The 26,951-nt window shown below is 45.1% G+C and overlaps 1 protein-coding gene across 2 annotated transcripts in view; it reads left to right on the top strand.

Moving 5' to 3' along the window:
• The window catches only part of LOC110489535 (TLC domain-containing protein 4-B), a 29,539-nt gene that overhangs the window by 716 nt on the left and 1,872 nt on the right, over positions 1-26,951 (top strand). The window contains exons 1-6 of one of the 2 annotated variants that reach the window (XM_036945688.1): positions 12,065-12,193; positions 13,416-13,503; positions 13,723-13,812; positions 13,941-13,999; positions 18,246-18,340; positions 25,549-25,622. In XM_036945688.1, coding sequence (XP_036801583.1) covers positions 13,975-13,999; positions 18,246-18,340; positions 25,549-25,622 — 194 coding nt within the window. In that variant the 5' untranslated portion in view covers positions 12,065-12,193; positions 13,416-13,503; positions 13,723-13,812; positions 13,941-13,974. Of the gene's footprint in view, positions 1-12,023; positions 12,194-13,415; positions 13,504-13,722; positions 13,813-13,940; positions 14,000-18,245; positions 18,341-25,548; positions 25,623-26,951 lie in introns of those variants that run through there. The other variant, XM_036945687.1, reaches the window with a different exon arrangement.

Below are 26,951 nucleotides of genomic sequence, written 5' to 3'. Positions count from 1 at the left end.
CCAATTGTGTGCCGCCCTGTGGGACTCTCAATCACGGCCGGTTGTGTTACAGCATGGAGTCGAACCAGGGTGTCTGCAGTGACGCCTCTAACACGGAGATGCAGTGCCTTAGATTTCTACCCCAGTCGGGAGCCATAAAGAGAAAACATTTAAGTAGACATAACAATTAGGTAAATGAACAAAACAAAGACATTGATGTTGATTAAACCAGCTCGGAGAGTTCCTTCACAACGGAGTGTGCCCGTTTATGACAGCGACTGGTGCTTCTAACACCCCACTGGAGCTATATGATTTGATGACGGGGATGCCAGATTATGCAGTTGGTTTGCTGGCCCTGATGTTGTCCTCAGCCTCCCAGTATCCTTCCTGTAATGCCAGGTTGGGTGATGCATGCAAGCAAAACCCCAAACCCAGATTGATTCCAGTCCTCCAGGGTCTGATTGGTGTCACTGTTTTGCCCCAGCTAACACACCTGACTCCAATAATCACCTAATCATGATCTTCAGTTTAGAATGTAATTTGATTAATCAGCTGGGTTTTGCCGCATGTTTAATGCTTTTTGACTTGTCCCCAAATGAATATAGTTGGTTAAGAGTTAGTTTTGATATTTTAATCTGGTCTGATCGCGTCTGGTGTGGGTGGACAAAATCACGCTTGCATTGCAATTTCTTTTTTTTACACATACATGTTATTCAGTCATTGCGCCCACACTGCTCGCGCGCATTAATGAGCTTCTGTGTAGCCAGAGGCTAACATGCTGACCAGACCGCACATGTGCCTGCACTGACTTTGTCCCCCCCCCACACCAGACATGATCAGGACATGCATGTTGAAATATCAAAACAAACTCTGAACCAATTATATACATTTTTTTTGGACAGGTCGAAATGCATTAAACATTCATGGCAATTTAGCTAGCTTGCTGTTGCTGTCTAATTTGTCCTGGTATATAAACATTGGGTTGTTATTTTACCTGAAATGCACAAGGTCCTCTACTCAGACAATGAATCCACAGTTAAAACGGTAAACCAGATTTGTTTCTCGTCATCTCTCCTCCTTCCTTCAGGCTTCTTTTTCTTCTTTGGACTTGATATGGGGTCAGCTGCATTACTACAACCGAGTGGAGAGTGGACCTCAGTTCATCTATCAATCACCCACGTGGGTATATGCTCCTAAAAACCAATGAGGAGATTTGAGAGGCGGGACTTGCAGTGCATTGAGCTTCACAAATAGAACCAAGTTCTATTTTAAGTGACATGAGCAGTGTGCTCATCATGTAAAAAAGAACTTGCTTCTGTTTGTGATGCTTGATGGGCTGCAAGTCCCGCCTCTTCCATCTCCTCATTGGTTTTTAGGAGTATATACCCACGTGGGTGATTGAAAGATGAACTGAGGTCCACTCTCCAGTCCAGTTGGTAGTGGTAATACACCTTAAAGTTGGTTGCCAAACAGCAAGCTAGCTTGCTAAATTGCCATAAATGTTTAATGCTTTTCAACCTGTCGCCAAATTAATATAGTTGGTTCAGAGAGCACGCCTCCATTGTCATCGACAGGGCTGCAGTGGAGCAGGTTGAGAGCTTCAAAGTTCCTTAGTGTCCACATCACCAACAAACTAACATGGTCCAAGCGCACCAAGACAGTCGTGAAGAGGGCACGACAAAGCCTATTCCCCCTCAGGAGACTGAAAAGATTTGGCATGGGTCCTCAGATCCTCAAAAGGTTCTACAGATGCACCATCAAGAACATCCTTACTGCTTGCATCACTGCCCGGTATGGCAACTGCTTGGCCTCCGACTGCAAGGCACTACAGAGGGTAGTGCAAATGGCCCAGTACAACACTGGGACCGGACTTCCTGCCATCCAGGACCTCTATACCAGGCGGTGTCAGAGGAAGACCCTAAAAATTGTCAAAGACTCCAGCCACCCTAGTCATAGACTGTTCTCTCTGCTACCGCACGTCAAGCGGTACTGGAGGCCCAAGTCTAGGTCCAAGAGGCTTCTAAACAGCTTCTACCCCCAATCCATAAGACTCCTGAACACCTAATCAAATGGCTACCCAGACTATTTTTATTGCCCCCCCGCTTTTACACCTCTACTCTCTGTTGTTATCATCTATGCATAGTCACTTTAACTCTACCTACATGTAAATATTACCTAACTAACCGGTGAGTACTCAGTATCAGTACCCCCCTGTATATAGTCTCGCTATTGTTATTTTACTGCTGCATGGATCTTGCATGGAGCCCCAGACCTAGGGTGATTGACCGTCATCTTGAACTTCTTCCATTTTCTAATAATTGCGCCAACAGTGGTTGCCTTCTCACCAAGCTGCTTGCCTATAGTCCTGTAGCCCATCCCAGCCTTGTGCAGGTCTACAATTTTATCCCTGATGTCCTTACACAGCTCTCTGGTCTTGGCCATTGTGGAGAGGTTGGTGTCTGTTTGATTGAGTGTGGACAGTTGTCTTTTATACGGGTAACGAGTTCAAACAGGTGCAGTTAATACAGGTAATGAGTGGAGAACAGGAGGGCTCCTTAAAGAAAAAATAACAGGTCTGTGAGAGCTGGAAATCTTACTGGTTGGTGATCCATTTTTTTTTTACCTTTATTTAACTAGGCAAGAGTTAAGAACAAATTGCACTTAGTAATTACTTGCGTGCTTGCTTTTCTAAAGTCTACCAAGCATGCCAGCTAAGATAGAGCAGCTAGCTTGTCTAACTAACTTGATTGATGGCATTAAATGGCTTGGCGGCTAGCTATGAGGTAGCTTTAGCTAGCCCAGATTGGGAACCTAACTTCATAATTTGCATTTTACATTTGACCTTTATTTAGCCAGGTAGGCTAGTTGAGAACAGGTTCTCATTTACAACTGCGACCTGGCCAAGATAAAGCAAAGCAGTTCGACACAAACAACAACACAGAGTTACACATGGAGTAAACAAACATGTAGTCAATAATAATATTTAAAAAAATATATATATATACATTGAGTACAAATTAGGTAAGATAAGGGAGGTAAGGCAAAAAATAGGCCATGATGGCGAAGTAATTACAATATAGCAATTCGACACAGGAATGGTAGATGTGCAGAAGATGACTGTGCAAGTAGAGATACTGGAGTGCAAAGGAGCAAGATAAATACATTAATACAGTATGGGGATGAGGTAGTTGGATGGGCTGTTTACAAATGGGCTATGTACACGTGCAGTGCTCTGTGAGCTGCTCTGACAGCTGGTGCTTAAAGCTAGTGAGGGAGATATGGGTTTCCAGCTTCAGTGATTTTTGCAGTTCGTTCCAGTCATTGGCAGCAGAAAACTGGAAGGAAAGGCGGCCAAAGGAGGAATTGGCTTTGGGGGTGACCAGTGAGATACACCTTCTGGAGCGCCTGCTATGGGTGGGTGCTGCTATGGTGACCAGTGAGCTGAGATAAGGCGGGGCTTTACCTAGCAGAGACTTGTAGATGACCTGGAGCCAGTGGGTTTGGCGACGAATATGAAGCGATGGCCAGCCAACGAGAGCATACAGGTTGCAGTGGTGGGTAATATACGGGGCTTTGGTGACAAAACAGATGGCACTGTGATAGACTGCATCCAGTTTGTTGAGTAGAGTGTTGGAGGCTATTTTATAGATGACATCACCGAAGTCGAGGATCGGTAGGATGGTCAGTTTTACGAGGGTATGTTTGGCAGCATGAGTGAAGGATGCTTTGTTGCGAAATAGGAAGCCGATTCTAGATTTAATTTTGGATTGGAGATGCTTAATGTGAGTCTGGAAGGAGAGTTTACAGTCTAACCAGACACCTCGGTATTTGTAGTTGTCCATATATTGTAAGTCAGAAACATCCAGAGTAGTGATGCTGGACGGCTCGGGGCAGGTGCGGGCAGCGATCGGTTGAAGAGCATGCATTTAGTTTTACTTGCATTTAAGAGCAGTTTGTGGCCACGGAAGAATAGTTGTATGGTATTGAAGCTCGTCTGGAGGTTCGTTAACACAGTGTCCCAATAAATTAGGTTGCTTGTAGTATTACAGAGAAGCAACAACAAATACACACACACACACACACACACCACACACACACACACACACACACACACACACACACACATACTAACTCTCCCAGGATGACCCAACATGTTTTCAAAGACTCCAGCCTCCCAAGTCATAAACTGTTCTCTCTGCTACTGCACGGCAAGCGGTACCAAGTCTGGAACCAACAGGACCCTGAACAGCTTCTAACCCCCAAGACATAAGACTGATAAATAGTTAGTCCAGGTAGCTTTTTGGTTAACTATTTCACTATTTGCATAGACCCCTTTTTGCCCTAGCTTTTTTTTTGTTGCATCATCACATATGCTTCTGCTACTATTTATAAAGTACCACAGTATGAGTCATAATACCCATAAAACCTAGCGGTCAAACAGGGAAATGGGTAATATCATTCATTTTCCACCATTCATTTTTCCCATAGAGGATTTTAGAAACTCTTCAAATAAAATAGGCTTACCCTGGTGTGAGGTTTTGCTAACTGTGTAAATACATTTAGGACATTTCTATTTATATCTATCTATTTATCCCCCAAAATGAAATGCTAATTAGCTGCTAATGTGGCTATCATAAAGAACTACAAATGCCATGATGATCTGGACTAGACTGCCGAATCGAGGCAAATGTAAGAATCTCTGGATTCATCAATCTCCTGGGTGGCACAGTGCTCTAAGGTACTGCATCGCAGTGCTAGCTGTGCCACCAGAGATTCTGGGTTCGAGCCCAGGCTCTGTCGCAGCCGGCCGTGACCGGGAGGCCCTTGGGGCGTCGCACAATTGGCTCAGTGTCGTCCGGGTTAGGGAGGGTTTGTCCGACAGGAATATCCTTGTCTCATCGTGCACTAGCGACTCCTGTGGTGAGCCAGGCGCAGTGCATGAGTCATTTTTTGAGTCTGAGAGTAAATAGGGACGATTATATTGATAAAAGTAGTCTTTGTCCTAGAGAGATTTACCCGGTTGTCAAAACGTCACGCCAGGGTAAACCTACATGAAACACAGCTTTTATTTTAAGTGTTTCTAAAATTCGCTATGGGAAAAGGGAATGGTGGAAAAATGATTGGAACCATTTCCCTATTTGACCGCTAGGTATTATGGGTATTATGACACCTCCACTGTGAAGATGGATTATCCATCCTGTAGCCTAGTTACTTTATTCCTAGTTATATTTGCATATCCTCCTCAATTACCTCGTACCCCTGCACATCGACTCAGTACTGGTACCCTGTGTATATAGCCTAGTAATCATTACTCAGTACTGGTACTCTGTGTGTATAGCCTAGTTATCAGTACTCAGTACTGGTACTCTGTGTATATAGCCTAGTAATCATTACTCAGTACTGGTACTCTGTGTGTATAGCCTAGTTATCAGTACTGGTACCCTGTGTATATAGCCTAGTAATCATTACTCAGTACTGGTACTCTGTGTATATAGCCTAGTTATCATTACTCAGTACTGGTACTCTGTGTGTATAGCCTAGTTATCATTACTCAGTACTGGTACCCTGTGTATATAGCCTAGTAATCATTACTCAGTACTGGTACTCTGTGTATATAGCCTAGTTATCATTACTCAGTACTGGTACCCTGTGTATATAGCCTAGTTATCATTAGTACTGGTACCCTGTGCATATAGCCTAGTTATCATTAGTACTGGTACCCTGTGTATATAGCCTAGTTATCATTAGTACTGGTACCCTGTGTATATAGCCTAGTTATCATTAGTACTGGTACCCTGTGTATATAGCCTAGTTATCATTTAGTACTGGTACCCTGTGTATATAGCCTAGTTATCATTAGTACTGGTACCCTGTGTATATAGCCTAGTTATCATTAGTACTGGTACCCTGTGCATATAGCCTAGTTATCATTAGTACTGGTACCCTGTGTATATAGCCTAGTTATCATTAGTACTGGTACCCTGTGTATAAAGCCTAGTTATCATTACTCATCTTGTATTTATTATTACTTTTATTATTACATGTTATTACCTTTATATTATTTCTCTATTTTCTTTCTCTGCGTCGTTGGGAAGTCAGCATTTCACTGTTAGTTTCACCTGTTGTTTACGAAGCATGTGACAAATACAATTTGATTTGATGACTCCGTCCTTCAGGACGTTTTTTTTTTGATTGTAAAACCACAGTGATTGATCTAGCTCAGTGGGAGAGTCACCCCGAAGCTACAGCAGATGTCCTCTGTGATTGCGTGCGTTCATTGTTCTTTCTGCGCTGCGGAAGCTATGCTGATGCGTGTATCTCTGAGTGGCAGGATCTGTCTGTTTTATTGCCACACGTCAGTGCTGTGGCTGAGACGGGCTGTCTCCTGGGTCATAGCCCTAACACTGCTGCTGCTGGATAAAGGCTTTACAGCTGAGGCTGGGGGCTGGGAGCTGGTGGGCTGAACCTGCAGTACACAATAATAGTCCCTTGCACAGGGGGGGGATTCGCAGTGTAAAAGCCGAGTAGCCTATCTACTGGTACAGGCAGTAATAATACATGACTGTAAATGTTGTTACCTGAAGTGACAGAAACATATTTGGAGAGCAGAACTAACATGCTTAGCAGCTGCATTTTACTGCGTGAATGGTTACTGACGGAATTCATGTGGCAACATAGTACAGTAGGACATCAGGAATTGATGTTCTAGGGTGTCCAATCGCAGCAGCATCAGGAATTGATGTTCTAGGGTGTCCAATCGCAGCAGCATCAGGAATTGACGTTCTAGGGTGTCCAATCGCAGCAGCATCAGGAATTGACGATCTAGGGTGTCCAATCGCAGCTGCAACCACGATAATCTCCAGTTGTTCGGGTTCTCCTCTGCATAGAGACTGCACTGTGTGTAAGTGGTGTCTGTTGAGCTGGCTCTTGTTGGAGCCAAATGCTTTTATCTGTACGGATGAGCTCCTTGCACGCTGCACGGCTCCGAAAGGAAGATTCTGCAGCAGAAGGAACCTATCTCTATGGATACTTCCTGTAGAACTCCAGGGATCACTGTTGTGTGCTACAGTTCGCCTTCTAGTCTGCTGACAGCGTCTCAAGCTCAATGGAAACCAAGTGTTTTGTTTGATGCATAGGGCCTATATGGTCAGATGTATTAAGCGTTTGCCACAGCTACACCTGCCAACTAGGGTTACCTGAAAGAGCTCAACTACCAGGCTACGCCAGTTGCTGTTTAATGAGGGGCACCATCTCATCCAGTACAAGACTGGTGGTGACTGGGACCATCTCAACCAGTACGAGACAGATGGTGATGGGGACCATCTCAACCAGTACAAGACAGATGGTGATGGGGACCATCTCAACCAGTACGAGACAGATGGTGATGGGGACCATCTCAACCAGTACGAGACAGATGGTGATGGGGACCATCTCATCCAGTACAAGACAGTTGGTGACGGGGACCATCTCAACCAGTACGAGACAGTTGGTGACTGGGACCATCTCAACCAGTACAAGACAGATGGTGATGGGGACCATCTCAACCAGTACGAGACTGATGGTGTCGGGACCATCTCAACCAGTACGAGACTGGTGGTGACTGGGACCATCTCAACCAGTACGAGACAGATGGTGATGGGGACCATCTCAACCGGTACGAGACTGATGGTGACGGGGACCATCTCAACCAGTACGAGACTGATGGTGACGGGAACCATCTCAACCAGTACAAGACTGGTGGTGGCAGGGACCATCTCAACCAGTACGAGACAGTTGGTGACGGGGACCATCTCAACCAGTACGAGACAGTTGGTGACGGGCACCATCTCATCCAGTACGAGACAGTTGGTGACGGGGACCATCTCAACCAGTACGAGACAGTTGGTGACGGGAACCATCTCAACCAGTACGAGACTGGTGGTGGCAGGGACCATCTCAACCAGTACGAGACAGTTGGTGACTGGGACCATCTCAACCAGTACGAGACAGATGGTGATGGGGACCATCTCAACCGGTACGAGACTGATGGTGACGGGGACCATCTCAACCAGTACGAGACTGGTGGTGACTGGGACCATCTCAACCAGTACGAGACAGATGGTGATGGGGACCATCTCAACCGGTACGAGACTGATGGTGACGGGGACCATCTCAACCAGTACAAGACAGTTGGTGACGGGGACCATCTCAACCAGTACAAGACAGTTGGTGACGGGCACCATCTCATCCAGTACGAGACAGTTGGTGACGGGGACCATCTCAACCAGTACGAGACAGTTGGTGACGGGCACCATCTCATCCAGTACGAGACAGTTGGTGACGGGGACCATCTCAACCAGTACGAGACAGTTGGTGACGGGGACCATCTCATCCAGTACGAGACAGTTGGTGACGGGGACCATCTCAACCAGTACGAGACTGGTGATGACAGGCCACCGGTTGGATCATGAGCAATACAATGGACCAGGCAAAAACTATGAAAAATATACAATATGTATTACAATAAACTTGGTTCAGTTACAGGTTAAAAAAAACCCAACTGGCAATCTTCTTTCTTCAAGCCAGAATCACAACAATACACACACAGATGGTGTCTTGCGCTCTACTCAAACAACGATACATACACAGATGGTGTCTTACGCTCTACTCAGACAATAATACATACGTAGGACTTGAAATCATGTACTGTCACTTTAAGACCATCGAATGACATTGCCTATCATAGTATCATCGTGACAAATCTACCTGACGAAGCCACCATCACCCAGAGCACGGGGAGTGGCCAAGTGACAAGAACTACAGAAGAACAAACGATAGCCGACAACCCTAAAGTCCAGCCTATGACAGGCCCACCATATCTACACAGGTCTTTTAATATTTAGCCTACCCTGTGTTTATAGCCTAACACATTGTATAGATCAGCAATGATCTACTCCAGTGTCTCTGGCGTAATACCTTGGCTCCATGTTCTAGGTGAACTCTTTTGTTTATTCCTTGCCTGGACCCTGTCCCTGGCAATAATGTCAGCATTGCCACAAACACTTTATTATCCACAGTGCTTCCTCTGTTTGAGTCAGTGTGCCTCTTGCGATCCATCAAACTTCATTAATAGATGCTTTTCAAAAGTGCTTAACAAATGAAAAAATACAAGGTGAATTGTGACCCGCTGTTGGCTCCTCAGCCTTAAGCACCTAGCTTCTCCACTCCCCTAGTTCAGCCTAAAGCACCTAGCTTCTCCACTCCCCTAGTTCAGACTAAAGCACCTAGCTTCTCCACTCCCCTATTTAGTTGAATCTATCTGACCTTTCATTCAACTCTCACCTCCCTCCCTCCCTCCCTCCCTCCCTCCCTCCCTCCCTCCCTCCCTCCCTCCCTCCCTCCCTCCCTCCCTCCCTCTCTCTCACTTGCCCTCTCTCCCCTGCCCTCCCTCCCCCTCCCTCCCTCCCTCCCTCTCTCTCACCTGCCCTCTCTCTCCCCTGCCCTCCCTCTCTGCCCTCTCTCTCCCCTGCCCTCCCTCTCTGCCCTCTCTCTCCCCTGCCCTCCCTCTCCCTCTCTCTCTCTCTCTCTGCCTTGGGCCACTTCTTTACTTAATATATTCCCTATGCCTTATCTGAAACTCAAGCTACTATATTTGCAGATGATACTACAATTTATACAGCAAGACATTTGGTTCAACAGGTACAGCAAGCTCTACAAGAGGATATGGGAAATATCAGGGAGTGGGTTTGCCGGAACAAACTTATTTTAAACACCGAGAAAACCACACCGTTATGTTGGTCTGTTCCACCAGGACCAGATCAACGCAGCATGGGATACAATGAAGTATGGGAGGAGTACAAATTGAGGAAGTGTCAGAAACCAAACTCTAGGAGTGCGGCTAGAAACCTGCTTATCTTGGTTGTCTCAAATAAATAATCTATGTAAAAAAAAAAAAAATGTACAACTGTATGCATGATCAGAAGGATAGCTAAATATTTACCGGGAAAGATTCTTAAGCAAATAACCCAAGCATTAATTGGGAGTCAGGTGAACAACTGTTCTGTGGTCTGGGAAAATGCAACAGCAAGTGAGATTAGGAGGCTGCACATTGCACAGAACAAAGCAGAAAGGATTGTTTTAAGGTGGAGATACGGTTCTTCTGTTGCAGTCACACACAATGCTCCTGGTTGGTCATCAGTCAACAAATAATTGAAAAAAAACATGCTTATTTTAATTCATAATATACACCATTTAAAACAGCCAAACTCAATTCACAGCAGTATTCAGTTGGTAAGAGACAACACATTCAGTAAATACTAGGAATAGATTGTCCACCATCTATGTGTTATCCAGACAGAAAAGAGAAATAAGCAAAATAACATTTAGATTCAGAGCAATAAAGAAATGGAATCATTTATCTGATGAAACCAGAAACATTTCAATGTATAAATTCAAACGATACTTTAAAAGCATTTAAATATAATACAGGAAAGTTATGCTGGACTATGACAGATGAAGAATCAATCTATCTTTATAGACTGTTAGAATATTTATCTAGTCAATTTATCAGTGTATTATGTCTGTTTGTAACAGTGTGTTTTATGTGAAAATGTGATTGTATTATAAAATGCATTTTAATGTTTAAAGACTCTTTCTCCTCTTTCTCTCTCTTCTCTATTCTCTCTCTCTTCCTCTCTCTTCCTCTCTCCTCTCTTCTCTCTGCTCTCTCTCTTTCTCTCCTCTTTCTCTCCTCTTTCTCTCTTCTCTCTCTCTTCCTCTCTCTTCCTCTCTCCTCTCTTCTCTCTGCTCTCTCTCTTTCTCTCCTCTTTCTCTCTCTTCTCTCTTCTCTCTCTCTTCCTCGCTCTTCCTATCTCCTCTCTTCTCTCTGCTCTCTCTCTTTCTCTCCTCTTTCTCTCTCTTCTCTCTTCTCTCTCTCTTCCTCTCTCTTCCTCTCTCCTCTTCTCTCTGCTCTCTCTTTCTCTTCTCTTTCTTCTCTCTTCTCTCTCTCTTCTCTTCCTCTCTCCTCTCTTCTCTTTGCTCTCTCTCTTTCTCTCCTCTTTCTCTCTCCTCTCTTCTCTCTCTCTTCCTCGCTCTTCCTCTCTCCTCTCTTCTCTCTGCTCTCTCTCTTTCTCTCTCTTCTCTCTTCTCTCTCTCTTCCTCGCTCTTCCTCTCTCCTCTCTTCTCTCTGCTCTCTCTCTTTCTCTCTCTTCCTCGCTCTTCCTATCTCCTCTCTTCCTCGCTCTTCCTCTCTCCTCTCTTCTCTCTGCTCTCTCTTTCTCTCCTCTTTCTCTCTCTTCTCTCTTCTCTCTCTCTTCCTCTCTCCTCTCTCCTCTCTTCCTCTCTCCTCTCTCCTCTCTTCCTCTCTCCTCTCTTCTCTCTGCTCTCTCTCTTTCTCTCCTCTTTCTCTCTCTTCTCTCTTCTCTCTCTCTTCCTCGCTCTTCCTCTCTGCTCTCTCTCTTTCTCTCCTCTTTCTCTCTCTTCTCTCTCTCTTCCTCTCTTACTCTCTTCCTATCCTCTTTCTCTCTCTTCTCTGCTCTCTCTCTTCCTCGCTCTCCCTCTCTCTTTCTCTCCTCTTTCTCTCTCTTCTCTCTTCTCTCTCTTCCTCGCTCTTCCTCTCTCCTCTCTTCCTCTCTTGATCTCTTCCTCTCTCCTCTTTCTCTCTCTTCTCTCTTCTCTCTCTTCCTCGCTCTTCCTCTCTCCTCTCTTCCTCTCTGCTCTCTTCCTCTCTCCTCACTTCCTCTCTCCCCTCTTCCTCTCTCCTCTCTTCCTCTCTCCTCTCTTCCTCTGCTCTCTTCTCTCTCCTCTCTTCTTCTCTCCTCTCTTCCTCTCTCCTCTCTTCCTCTCTCCTCTCTCCTCTCTTCCTCTCTCCTCTCTTCCTCTCTTCCCTTCTTCCTCTCTTCCTCTCTCCTCTCTTCCCCTCTCCTCTCTTCCCCTCTCCTCTCTTCCTCTCTCCTCTCTTCCTCTCTCCTCTCTTCCTCTCTCCTCTCTTCCTCTCTCCTCCTCTCTTCCTCTCTTCCTCTCTTCCTCTCTCCCCTCTCCTCTCCTCTCTTCCTCTCTCTCTCCAGTGGGGTTGGGCAGCCATGGACCTGTTCAGCCAGCTGATCCTAGTCATCTTGGTCACCAGTTTCCTCTCCTTCCAGTGGCTCTTCCACCGGGTCAGTCCCTGGGTCTCCCCCCGCGCCAGTTCTGGCTTCCTACGCCTAGCAGACCAGCAGAAAGTGGAATGGAACTCAAGGTACACAACATTGGCTACTGGCTGCAACACTGATATCATATGATCGTCCTTCATGTGTCACTACATACATGCCAGTTTTGACAGTCTGCTATAAATGTGTTATTGTTGTTAATTTGTCAATGCCTCAAGTCACCCAGATGTTTTCACAGGTCATTACACAGGTAATTTACTCAATGTGGCTCCTTATCTGGGGCGGCTGGTAGCCTAGTGGTTAAAGCGTTGGTCTAGTAACCGAAAGGTTGCAAGATAGAATCCCAGCTATCTGACTGCCAGAATCCCAACTATCTGACTGCCAGACTCTCTGCCATCTGACTGCCAGACTCTCTGCTATCTGACTGACTGACTCTCTGCCATCTGACTGCCAGACTCTCTGCCATCTGACTGCCAGACTCTCTGCTATCTGACTGCCAGACTCTCTGCCATCTGACTGACTGACTCTCTGCCATCTGACTGACTGTGCTGTCTGACTGACTGACTGACTCTCTGCCATCTGACTGACTGACTCTCTGCCATCTGACTGACTGTGCTGTCTGACTGACTGACTGTGCTCTCTGACTGACTGACTCTCTGCCATCTGACTGTGCTGTCTGACTGACTGTGCTGTCTGACTGACTCTGCCGTCTGACTGACTTACTCTGATATCTGTCTGACTGACTGACTGATATCTGACTGACTGACTGACTGACTGACTGATATGACTGACCGACTGATATCTGACTGACTGACTCTGATATCTGACTGACTGACTGACTGATATCTGACTGACTGACTGACTGACTGATATCTGACTGACTTACTGACTCTGCTGTCTGACTGACTGACTGATTCTCCTCTGACTGTCTGACTCTCCTCTGACTGACTGACTGATTCTCCTCTGACTGACTGACCCTCTGCTGTCTGTCTGACTGCCTGATTCTCCTCTGACTGACTGACTCTCCTCTGACTGCCTGAGTCTCTTCTGACTGACTGATTCTCCTCTGACTGACTGACCCTCTGCTGTCTGTCTGACTGTCTGATTCTCCTTTGACTGTCTGACTCTCCTCTGACTGTCTGACTCTCCTCTGACTGACTGCCTGACTCTCCTCTGACTGACTGACTGACCCTCTGCTGTCTGTATGACTGCCTGCTTCTCTGATATCTGAGTGACTGACTGACCCCTGAACAGCGTTTCATCTCCTTCTCTAATTGGTCTGAATCTGCCTGCCGGTGGCCGTGAAACCAGAGAGTTAATTCACCCTGCGCCCTCCTGCACTCTGAAACGCTTAATCTGCATCACTTATTAAAAAGTGTTTCATCACAGATTTGACAAGGTGTGTGTGTGTTTCATCACAGATTTGACAAGGTGTGTGTGTGTGTTTTATCACAGATTTGACAAGGTGTGTGTGTTTCATCACAGATTTGACAAGGTGTGTGTGTGTTTCATCACAGATTTGACAAGGTGTGTGTGTTTCATCACAGATTTGACAAGGTGTGTGTGTGTGTGTGTGTGTGTTTCATCACAGATTTGACAAGGTTTCTGTGTGTTTTAGGACGGTGTCCACACTTCATGCCCTGGTAGTGGGGTTCTTTTGCCTCTACATCCTGCTGTTTGACGACGCCGTCAATGAAGACCCCGTCTGGTGAGGACCCTGTTGCTCTGTCGTAGTGCGTGATGGAGGCACGGTGTTGTGTACATACTGTTACTGTATGTTATATAGAACCGTGTTGTGATGTGTTGAACGTTTATCCCGTCTTTTTCTGCCAACAGGGGAGATCCCACACTTGTGAAGATAAATGTTGGCATGACAACAGGCTACCTCATATCTGGTAAGATCGGCACGGACATACTTTAGTTGCATACACACTTTCACTGTTCCTACAGGCTGTCCTTCACCGTTCCTACAGGCTGTCTTTCACCGTTCCTACAGGCTGTCTTTCACCGTTCCTACAGGCTGTCTTTCACCGTTCCGACAGGCTGTCTTTCACCGTTCCTACAGGCTGTCTTTCACTGTTCCTACAGGCTGTCTTTCACCGTTCCGACAGGCTGTCTTTCACCGTTCCTACAGGCTGTCTTTCACCATTCCTACAGGCTGTCTTTCACCGTTCCGACAGGCTGTCTTTCACCGTTCCGACAGGCTGTCTTTCACCGTTCCTACAGGCTGTCTTTCACCGTTCCTACAGGCTGTCTTTCACCGTTCCTACAGGCTGTCTTTCCCCGTTCCACCAGGCTGTCTTTCACCGTTCCTACAGGCTGTCTTTCACCGTTCCTACAGGCTGTCTTTCACCGTTCCTACAGGCTGTCTTTCACCGTTCCTACAGGCTGTCTTTCACCATTCCTACAGGCTGTCTTTCACCGTTCCTACAGGCTGTCTTTCACCATTCCTACAGGCTGTCCTTCACCGTTCCTACAGGCTGTCTTTCACCGTTCCTACAGGCTGTCCTTCACCGTTCCTACAGGCCGTCTTTCACCATTCCTACAGGCTGTCTCTCACCGTTCTGACAGGCTGTCTTTCACCGTTCCTACAGGCTGTCCTTCACCGTTCCTACAGGCTGTCTTTCACCATTCCCACAGGCTGTCCTTCACCGTTCCTACAGGCTGTCTTTCACCGTTCCTACAGGCTGTCTTTCACCGTACTTACAGGCTGTCTTTCACCATTCCTACAGGCTGTCTTTCACCGTTCTGACAGGCTGTCTTTCACCGTTCCTACAGGCTGTCCTTCACCGTTCCTACAGGCTGTCTTTCACCATTCCTACAGGCTGTCCTTCACCGTTCCTACAGGCTGTCTTTCACTGTTCTGACAGGCTATCTTTCACCGTCCCTACATGCTGTCTTTCACCGTTCCTACATGCTGTCTTTCACCTTTCCACCAGGCTGTCTCTCACCGTTCTGACAGGCTGTCTTTCACCGTTCCTACAGGCTGTCTTTCACCATTCCTACAGGTTGTCTTTCACCGTTCCTACATGCTGTCTTTCACCATTCCACCAGGCTGTCTTTCACCATTCAGACAGTCACAGGCTGTCTTTCACCGTTCCACCAGGCTGTCCTTCACCGTTCCTACATGCTGTCCTTCACCGTTCCTACAGGCTGTCCTTCACTGTTCCACCAGGCTGTCTTTCACTATTCCTTGTTCACTACATGCTTAGCCACTTTAACGATACCTACATGTACATACTACCTCAATCAGCCTGACTAACAGTGTCTGGATATGGCCTTGCTACTCTTATTTTCAAATGTATTTTTACTGTTGTTTTATTTCTTTACTTACCTACACACAAACACACACACACACATACATACACACACACACACACACACACACACACACACACACACACTTTCTTTTCTCTTTTTTTCCCCGCACCATTGGTTAGAGCATGTAAGTAAGCATTTCACTGTAAGGTCTACTACACCTGTTGTATTCAGCATTTCACTGTAAGGTCTACTACACCTGTTGTATTCAGCATTTCACTGTAAGGTCTACTACACCTGTTGTATTCAGCATTTCACTGTAAGGTCTACTACACCTGTTGTATTCAGCATTTCACTGTAAGGTCTACTACACCTGTTGTATTCAGCATTTCACTGTAAGGTCTACTACACCTGTTGTATTCAGCATTTCACTGTAAGGTCTACTACACCTGTTGTATACAGCATTTCACTGTAAGGTCTACTACACCAGTTGTATTCAGCATTTCACTGTAAGGTCTACTACACCTGTTGTATTCAGCATTTCACTGTAAGGTCTACTACACCTGTTGTATTCAGCATTTCACTGTAAGGTCTACTACACCTGTTGTATTCAGCATTTCACCATAAGGTCTACTACACCTGTTGTATTCAGCATTTCACTGTAAGGTCTACTACACCTGTTGTATTCAGTATTTCACTGTAAGGTCTACTACACCTGTTGTATTCAGCATTTCACTGTAAGGTCTACTACACCTGTTGTATTCAGCATTTCACTGTAAGGTCTACTACACCTGTTGTATTCAGCATTTCACTGTAAGGTCTACTACACCTGTTGTATTCAGCATTTCACTGTAAGGTCTACTACACCTGTTGTATTCAGCATTTCACTGTAAGGTCTACTACACCTGTTTTATTCAGCATTTCACTGTAAGGTCTACTACACCTGTTGTATTCAGCATTTCACTGTAAGGTCTACTACACCTGTTGTATTCAGCATTTCACTGTAAGGTCTACTACACCTGTTGTATTCAGCATTTCACTGTAAGGTCTACTACACCTGTTGTATTCAGCATTTCACTGTAAGGTCTACTACACCTGTTGTATTCAGCATTTCACTGTAAGGTCTACTACACTTGTTGTATTCAGCATTTCACTGTAAGGTCTACTACACCTGTTGTATTCAGCATTTCACTGTAAGGTCTACTACACCTGTTGTATTCAGCATTTCACTGTGAGGTCTACTACACCTGTTGTATTCAGCATTTCACTGTGAGGTCTACTACACCTGTTGTATTCAGCATTTCACTGTAAGGTCTACTACACCTGTTGTATTCAGCATTTCACTGTGAGGTCTACTACACCTGTTGTATTCAGCATTTCACTGTAAGGTCTACTACACCTGTTGTATTCAGCATTTCACTGTGAGGTCTACTACACCTGTTGTATTCAGCATTTCACTGTGAGGTCTACTACACCTGTTGTATTCAGCATTTCACTGTAAGGTCTACTACACCTGTTGTATTCAGCATTTCACTGTGAGGTCTACTACACCTGTTGTATTCAGCATTTCACTGTGAGGTCTACTACACCTGTTGTATTCAGCATTTCACTGTAAGGTCTACTACACCTGTTGTATTCAGCATTTCACTGTGAGGTCTACTACACCTGTTGTATTCAGCATTTCACTGTGAGGTCTACTACACCTGTTGTATTCAGCATTTCACTGTAAGGTCTACTACACCTGTTGTTTTCAGCATTTCACTGTGAGGTCTACTACACCTGTTGTATTCAGCATTTCACTGTGAGGTCTACTACACCTGTTGTATTCAGCATTTCACTGTGAGGTTTACTACACCTGTTGTATTCAGCATTTCACTGTGAGGTCTACTACAGCTGTTGTATTCAGCATTTCACTGTAAGGTCTACTACACCTGTTGTATTCAGCATTTCACTGTGAGGTCTACTACACCTGTTGTATTCAGCATTTCACTGTGAGGTCTACTACACCTGTTGTATTCAGCATTTCACTGTAAGGTCTACTACACCTGTTGTATTCAGCATTTCACTGTAAGGTCTACTACACCTGTTGTATTCAGCATTTCACTGTGAGGTCTACTACACCTGTTGTATTCAGCATTTCACTGTAAGGTCTACTACACCTGTTGTATTCAGCATTTCACTGTGAGGTCTACTACACCTGTTGTATTCAGCATTTCACTGTGAGGTCTACTACACCTGTTGTATTCAGCATTTCACTGTAAGGTCTACTACACCTGTTGTATTCAGTATTTCACTGTAAGGTCTACTACACCTGTTGTATTCAGCATTTCACTGTAAGGTCTACTACACCTGTTGTATTCAGCATTTCACTGTAAGGTCTACTACACCTGTTGTATTCAGCATTTCACTGTAAGGTCTACTACACCTGTTGTATTCAGCATTTCACTGTGAGGTCTACTACACCTGTTGTTTTCAGCATTTCACTGTAAGGTCTACTACACCTGTTGTATTCAGCATTTCACTGTAAGGTCTACTACACCTGTTGTATTCAGTATTTCACTGTAAGGTCTACTACACCTGTTGTATTCAGCATTTCACTGTAAGGTCTACTACACCTGTTGTATTCGCTGCACGTGACGAATAAACTTTGATTTGATTTAGCAGGCTTTCTATCGCCGTTCCTCGTTCATTACAGGCCATCCTCGACCATCTTTAGCCACACTTCGGCGACGTTGGTTATCGGCATCGGGAACATCGGCTATTTCCTTTTCGACTGTAAAAATGTTTTGTTTTATAGTTTCATTTCTGAAACCAGCTTTTTGTTCACCTGCTGCAACATGATCTCAGTTAACTCCCGTGTTGCTCTTTTCCTTTGTGTTCCAGATCTGCTGATAATATTTTACTATTGGAAGGCGATAGGCGACAAGTTCTTTGTAGTGCATCACCTGGCTGCACTGTATGCTTACTACTATGTACTGGTGAGTTCCCTATTGTCCAATAGCAGAACATGCAGGCATGATGGGAAAGATACAGCTAAAGGTGAACAGCTGTGTGACGGTGAGGGCAGGGAGGGTGAGTGATGCTGAACGCAGGGCAGGGAGGGTGAGTGATGCTGAACGCAGGGCAGGGAGGGTGAGTAAAGCTGAACGCAGGGCAGGGAGGGTGAGTGATGCTGAACGCAGGGAGGGTGAGTGATGCTGAACGCAGGGAGGATGAGTGATGCTGTGCGCAGGGCAGGGAGGGTGAGTGATGCTGAACGCAGGGAGGGTGAGTGATGCTGAACGCAGGGCAGGGAGGGTGAGTGATGCTGAACGCAGGGCAGGGAGGGTGAGTGATGCTGAACACAGGGAGGGTGAGTGAAGCTGAACGCAGGGCAGGGAGGGTGAGTGATGCTGAACGCAGGGCAGGGAGGGTGAGTGATGCTGAACGCAGGGCATGGAGGGTGAGTGATGCTGAACGCACGGAGGGTGAGTGATGCTGAACGCAGGACAGAGAGGGTGAGTGATGCTGAACGCAGGGCAGGGAGGGTGAGTGATGCTGAATGAAGGGAGGGAGAGTGTCACGCTGTGTGATGCTGAACGCAAGACAGGGAGGGTGAGTGATGCTGAACGCAGGGCAGGGAGGGTGAGTGATGCTGAACGCAGGGAGGGAGGGTGAGTGATGCTGAACGCAGGGCAGGGAGGGTGAGTGTGATGCTGAATGCAGGGCAGGGAGGGTGAGTGTGATGCTGAACGCAGGGCAGGGAGGGTGAGTGTGATGCTGAACGCAGGGCAGGGAGGGTGAATGTGATGCTGAACGCAGGGCAGGGAGGGTGAGTGTGATGCTGAACGCAGGGCAGGGAGGGTGAGTGTGATGCTGAACGCAGGGCAGGGAGGGTGAGTGAGTGATGCTGAACGCAGTGCAGGGAAGGTGAGTGATGCTGAATGCAGGGTAGGGAGGGTGAGTGTGATACTGAATGCAAGGCAGGGAAGATGAGTGATGCTGAACGCTTGGCAGCGAAGGTGAGTGATGCTGAACGCAGGGCAGGGAAGGTGAGTGATGCTAAACACAGTGCAGGGAGGGTGAGTGATGCTGAACACAGGGCAGGGAGGGTGAGTGAGTGAGTGATGCTGAACGCAGGGCAGGAAAGGTGAGTGATGCTGAATGCAGGGCAGGGAGGGTGAGTGTGATACTGAACGCAGGGAAGGTGAGTGATGCTAAACACAGGGCAGGGAGGGTGAGTGATGCTGAACGCAGGGCAGGGAGGGTGAGTGATGCTGAACGCAGGGCAGGGAGGGTGAGTGATGCTGAACGCAGGGCAGGGAGGGTGAGTGATGCTGAACACAGGGCAGGGAGGGTGAGTGATGCTGAACACAGGGCAGGGAGGGTCAGTGATGCTAACTAACTAACACAGCTTTGCTCCTGTTAGCTCCGCTAGGACTCTGCTAGAGAGAACATGTGATGTTAACCTACTGTTAGCTCCGCTAGATCTCTGCTAATGAGAACATGTGATGTTAACCTACTGTTAGCTCCGCTAGGTCTCTGCTAGTGAGAACATGTGATGTTAGAATAACATGTAAAACAGTAGGTTAAGTGCCTCTCGTTAGCTAGTCCTCAGAAGAAGAGCAGGAAATCAGTTACATTAGTATGAGGTCAAACTCTACTGTAGGCTTGGATTTAGGATTCTGTGTTCACTCACACAAATTAGATGTTGTGTTGTACAGTTTTTGGGGGAGTCTCTTGTTATGACAAGGGTTGTGGTTACGGTACGAGAGGTACGTGTTATTTCGTGTTTAGGATGATCATTAGCGATTTAGTTTGGATTGAAAGAACATTTGATAGGTTTGATATCGTTGAGTATCAGGTATGACCATGCTTCATCAGCACTGTCTTGTCAAGCAACTTGTCTCGTTTGAATGGACAGTGACACAGAAGCTGGTTATAACCACTATAACAACTGGTTATAACCACTATAACAACTGGTTATAACCACTATAACAACTGGTTAGAATGCTGAAACAGGTTATATACTGGTTATAACCACTATAACCACTAGTTATAATGCTGAAACAGGTTTTGAGCCCAGCCATCCAGGTCACTGCTGTTCACCCTTGGTCTGTAGTCTTCCTGGTCACCTGGTTCTATAGCTCATGATTATGGCTATGGTGACAGTGTTGGTGTTTTTTTGCATGGAATGCTTAGTGATGGTAGTGGCCGACACCCTCGTTGCCTTTCCCTTCGTCATCACCTTCCCATTAAAATATCCTGCTTTTCTTTCACTGACTCAGCCTTATATAGAGCTGGACTGAGCTGAGCTGTGCATGCCTCCATTTTCTCCTGGCTTTCCCAGGTCTTAACAGTACTGTGTGTGCATGCCAAAGCAACTTACTTTCCTACTGTTCTGTCTCCTTTCTCTCACACTCTCCACCCCACTATTTCCACAGTTTCTTCTCACTTGTCTGTTATGGCAAAGGGCCCTTGAAAACAACTGAAATGTTAATGATAACCCTTCGCCATGTATGATGCTTAAATGCATCTCGTCTATGAATGTGTGCTCACTGTAATGCCCCATAATAGCTCTGTGAGGGCTCGCCTACTTAACTTCAAGCATCTCTGTTTTAAGTTTTTAACCTTTTTATCTAACTAGGCAAGTCAGTTAAGACCAAATTCTTATTTTTAATGACGGCCTACCAAGGAACAGTGGGTTAACTTCCTTGTTCAGGGGAAGAACGGCAGATTTTTACCTAGTCAGTTCGGGGATTTGATCTAGCAACCTTTTGGTTACTGGCCCAACGCTCTAACCACTAGGCTACCTGCTGGTTACTGGCCCAACACTCTAACCACTAGGCTACCTGCTGGTTACTGGCCCAACGCTCTAACCACTAGGCTACCTGCTGGTTACTGGCCCAACGCTCTAACCACTAGGCTCATCAGTAAGGCAAAGATCAGGCCTTGATTCAGGCCAACCCAAATCCTTAAACCTTTTTACAATAATTATCCCTTAGCATTGTATGCAAATTGTATTCCTACCCGACTGGATTAAACGAATACACTTGAAGTACCATACTGTACAGTATATGCATTGCATAAGCTACCCTATCGGAGGTGTAATGCATTCCTATGTAAATGTCTTTTTAAAAAACCTTTCTCTCTAGAGACAGAAAAGTCCATTATGGTAAAGCAACGGAGCAAAATGAATGGTGTTGTTGAAGAACGCAATACTTCCTACTTCGTAAGATAATTGACCATGTGGTTGAATTGTCTTGCTGCTACAACTGACAGGCGATCAGAAGGACAGATGGACACGGTGGTTAAGGCCGTACTGTCACTGGACATTCGTGACTGCTTAGTCAACATGAAGAACTTAATCAACATAAAACCCTATCATCCAATTTAATTCATAGCTTACTAATTGATTGACTTACTTTTTTGTGTGATTTAAAATAAGAATTGTATCAAAGCTGGTATATGTTTTTTTTTCTTATTTTCAGTGACGGCCTAGTGGGTTAACTGGTCTAGGAACAGTGGGGTTAACTGGTCTAGGAACAGTGGGTTAACTGGTCTAGGAACTGCCAGAACTGCCTGTTCAGGGGCAGAACGACAGATTTGTACCTTGTCAGCTCGGGGGTTTGAACTTGCAACCTTCCGGTTACTAGTCCAACGCTCTAACCACTAGGCTACCCTGCCGCCCCATGTAGTTAATTCGGTGACATATTGTTAGATTGTGTTCTGTTATTATGTCATACTAGATCAGTGGGAAAACAATGAGGCTATACTACAGAACTTGTGGTAAAATAGCTTGCTAAACAAGCAAATTAATTCATAGACTAATATTTGATTGCTGTTTGAGTTCAAGAACTCATGCTAAACTATCAACGTTGTCGTTGCTTCTTTTTGTTGCTTGTAACTATAGTTACACTTTCCCCCCCCCCCCCCCCCTAATCTGTCTGTCTATCTTTATCCTTTGCTAATATGATTTCTTAAAATAATTTAGGCCCACAATTACCAGCAAAACATTCAAGCAAAAAAAAAAAAACAGACCAAATTCAAATGAGGTTTTGTAGGATGTAAAACGGGCTGACTCGTCTGGACTGAATCCTTCCTGTCTTGTCTGCTACACTGACCTATCTGTCCAGTAACAGTATGGACTTACCAGTATCTAGAGGTATTAGCATAGAGATGCTGGGGAAAGTTCATATCCGCTCTGGTATAGACTTGAAGCAAATGCATTGTGTCCTGACACGTCCATATCTTGAGAGTGAGTACATGCCATTTATGAACTTTTGTTAAAAGGTAAGTTTCCCCTTTTGGATAATCGTAGCCTGTGTTAGGCCTGAAATAAATAACATATGAGAGAGAGAGAGAGAGAGACCCTTAACTGCTGCTCATGTGAGGGTTTTAATGGCCCAGAGGTCTGCTACAGTACCGTCCTATAACCACATGACTCTTTTACAGTGCATTTGGAAAGTATTCAGACCCCTTGACATTTATCACATTCTGTTACATTACCTCGTTTTTCTAAAATGGATTAAATAAAACATAAAATCGTCATCAATCTACACACAATACCCCATAATGACAAACCAAAAACAGGTTTTTAGAAATTTCTGCAAATTGATAATTTAAAAAAACTGAAGTATCACATTTAAAGTATTCAGACCCATTACTCAGTACAGCACACCTGTATTTGGGGAGTTTCTCACATTCTTCTCTGCAGATCCTCTCAAGCTCTGTCAGGTTGGATGGGGAGCGTCGCTGCACAGCTATTCTCAGGTCTGTCCAGAGATGTTTGATCGGGTTCAAGTCCGGGCTCAGGCTGGGCCAGTCAAGGACATTCAGAGACTTGTCCCGAAGCCACTACTGCGTTGTCTTGGCTGTGTGCTTAGGGTCGTTGTCCTGCTGAAAGTTGAACATTCACCCCAGTCTGAGGTCCTGAACGCTCAGGAGCAGGTTTTCATCAATAATCTCTCTGTACTTTGCTCCGTTCATCTTTCCCTCGATCCTGACTAGTCTCCAAGTCCCTGCCGCTGAAAAACATTCCCACAGCATGATGCTGCCACCATCATGCTTCACCATAGGGATGGTGCCAGGTTTCTTCTAGACGTGACACTTGACATTCAGGCCAAAAAGTTCAATCTTGGTTTCATCAGAGCAGAGAATCTTGTTTCTCATGGTCTGAGAGTCTTTAGGTGCCTTTTGGCAAAATCCAAGTGGCCTGTCATGTGCCGTTTACTGAGGAGTGTCTTCCGTCTGGCCACTCTACCATAAATGCCTGATTGGTGGAGTGCTGCAGAGATGGTTGTCCTTCTGGAAGGTTCTCCCATCTCCACAGAGGAACTCTGGAGCTCTGTCAGAGTGACCATTGGGTTCTTGGTCGCCTCCCTGACCAAGTTCAGTTTGGCCGGGCGGCCAGCTCTAGGAAGACTCTCTTAGTGAATCCAAACTTCTTCCATTTAAGAATGATGGAGGCCACTTTGTTATTGGGGACCTTCAACACTGCATAATTGTTTTGGTAACTTCACCCAGCTCTGTGGCTCGACACAATCCTGTCTCGGAGCTCTACGAACAATTCCTTCGACCCCATGGCTTGGTTTTTGACATGCACTTTCTGACATGCACTGTCAACTGTGTGACCGTATACAGTATATACAGGTGGGTGCCTTTCCAAATCATGTCCAATCAATTGAATTTTCCACAGGTGGACTCCAATCAAGTTGTAGAAACATCTCAAGGACGATCAATGGAAACAGGATGCACCTGAGCTCAATTTCGAGTCTCATAGCAAAGGGTCTGAATACTTATGTAAATAAGGTATTTCTATTTTTTATTTTGTATACATTTGCAAACATTTATAAAACCTTGTTTTCGGCTTTGTCATTATGGGGTATTATGTGTAGATTGATGGGAGAAAAAAAATGTAACAATTTAATACATTTTAGAATGCAACTTAACAAAATGTGGGAAAAGTCAAAGGGGCTGAATACTTTCCGGATGCACTGTATGCATGGCTAATCATGGCTAATCATGGCTAAGCATGGCTAATCATGGCTAAGCATGGCTAATCATGGCTAAGCATGGCTAATCATGGCTAATCATGGCTAATCATGGCTAAGCATGGCTAATCATGGCTAAGCATGGCTAATCAAGGCTGATCATGGCTAATCATGGCTAATCATGACTAATCATGGCTAATCATGGCTAATCATGGCTAATCATTGCACATTTGGCTAGTGGCTGAATGTCTACTCGTAAAATCCTGGCTGTATGCGCACACTATGTTGTTAGCAGTGGTGCTATCCTATTCACGGTTTGTGTGAAGGGATTTTCATTGAGCTGTTTCACTGGCAAAACTCACACTTTTCAATGAGCTGTTTCACTGGCAAAACTCACACTTTTCAATGAGCTGTTTCACTGGCAAAACTCACACTTTTCAATGAGTGGCACCCTTTTTAACTTCCCGTGGTCTTTCGGGTACTGAAGCCTCATAGCTGTTCTCGTAGCTGTTCTCGTAGCTGTTCTCGTAGCTGTTCTCATAGCTGTTCTCATAGCTGTTCTCATCTCAAATAGACCCTGAATCATATGACTGGGGTTATTAGGGTCTACTGGAGATGAAATAGAACAACAGATTAAATGGAACCTATAAATCCTTCAGAAGTTAGAGTCTCCCGAGAGGGACGAGACGTTTTCTGTTTGATCTGAAAAATAGAAGAAGAGCCGACCTATATTCAGAGAGTGATTTCAATGATTTAATTTTAGATCTGAAAATGTCTCCTTAATCTCAGTTTTGGTTCAGCACTGACAGATCAAAATGTCTCTTCACCAAGATATCTGTAGCAGAGTTATAACCCTCACGTACGGTAGGTAATACCAAGGCTGTTTGAGGGCACTTTTTCCCACTTCTTATTGCCATTGGAAAATACATTTACCATTTTGTACCTTAATATTGATCCTGAAATGTACGTTTATGCGCTGAAAAGTTCAGTATGGTAAAAGTGAGATCTTAACTCGCCCCCCCAAAACAATTATCACATGCCTTGTGTTCTTTTGTTATTGACGATGGATGAGTCTTTCTGGGCACAAACGGTGTGAAGGCCTCACTTGAACCATACTGATGTGATGTTCGACCAAAACGAAAGCATTTTTGACTCCCTTTCGTTCCTGTTTCATTGTTTCTTTCGGGTTTTTCTTTTTCACCTTGTTCTTTCAGGGACAAGGGATGTTGCCTTATTTTGCTAACTTCCGTCTGCTTGCAGAGTTCTCCACGCCGTGTGTGAACCAGCGGTATGTATAAGATGTACTGTATATAAACATATTTATTATGCGTATGGTAGGTACCACCCCACACTCTGAGGCCTGAACTTTCTAAAAAAAAAAAACATAAAAGAAAATAATCTTTATTTAGCTAGGCAAGTCAGTTTAGAGCAAATTCTTATTTACATTGACGGTGTAACCAACTGTTCCCCGGTAGGCCGTCAATGTCAATAAGAATTTGCTCTAAACTGACTTGCCTAGTTAGATAAAAATATATGTTTTAACTGCCTTGTTCAGGGGCAGAACGACCTTGTCAGCCAGGGGATTCGATGTGGACACCAAGGAACTTGAAACTCTCGACCCGCTCCACTACAGCCCCGTTGATGTTAATGTGGGCCTGTTCGGGCCCGCCTTTTCCTGTAGTCCACGATCGGGGCTGATTCGGGGAAATACCCACCACTACAGCTGTGTAGATTTACAGCGTATCTGAGTTCTGTTTTGCAGTTCTATTAAGTATTTATACTATTGGCAGATCTTTATATGCACAAGAATAAGGTAATTTTGGTCTTGTACACAGTCATACGATACATGGTGTAGAAAAGCACAGTCTTAGGGGAGAACATGGGGAGGAGCTATATCTCTGTGGATGATCCGTCTATCTGGTCTAAAGCACTGATACAGGTCCCCCTCCACCTCTGCTGGTATGGATAACTTGTTATTATGTCTTCAGAGAGAACTGCATTCAAATAAAGTTCAACACCTTTCAAATTATTAAAGGTGGAATTAAGTTTTTTTTTGGGGGGGGGGGGGGGGGGGGGGGGGGGGGTTTGTCTAAGGGTCAAAATGACCCCGAACGTCCATATATTGATTTTACTGGCCATTTTTTATGTTCACATGTGTGAAAGATATGTTGTTTGAATCCTGTTAGGCCCAAAGTTAAACTTCAGTTTGCTCTTTCTTTACATTGTTGTTCTAACTGTGTCTTCCTTTACATTGTTGTTCTGACTGTGTCTTCCTTTACATTGTTGTTCTGACTGTCTTCCTTTACATTGTTGTTCTGACTGTGTCTTTCTTTATGTTGTTGTTCTGACTGTGTCTTCCTTTACATTGTTGTTCTAACTGTGTCTTTCTTTACATTGTTGTTCTGACTGTGTCTTTCTTTACATTGTTGTTCTGACTGTGTCTTCCTTTACATTGTTGTTCTGACTGTCTTCCTTTACATTGTTGTTCAGACTGTGTCTTTCTTTATGTTGTTGTTCTGACTGTGTCTTCCTTTACATTGTTGTTCAGACTGTGTCTTCCTTTACATTGTTGTTCTGACTGTGTCTTCCTTTACATTGTTGTTCTGACTGTGTCTTC

Source organism: Oncorhynchus mykiss, chromosome 15, assembly GCF_013265735.2.
Source record: "Oncorhynchus mykiss isolate Arlee chromosome 15, USDA_OmykA_1.1, whole genome shotgun sequence".
Classification (NCBI taxonomy): domain Eukaryota; kingdom Metazoa; phylum Chordata; class Actinopteri; order Salmoniformes; family Salmonidae; genus Oncorhynchus; species Oncorhynchus mykiss.
This window is presented reverse-complemented; position numbering and strand designations above follow the sequence as displayed.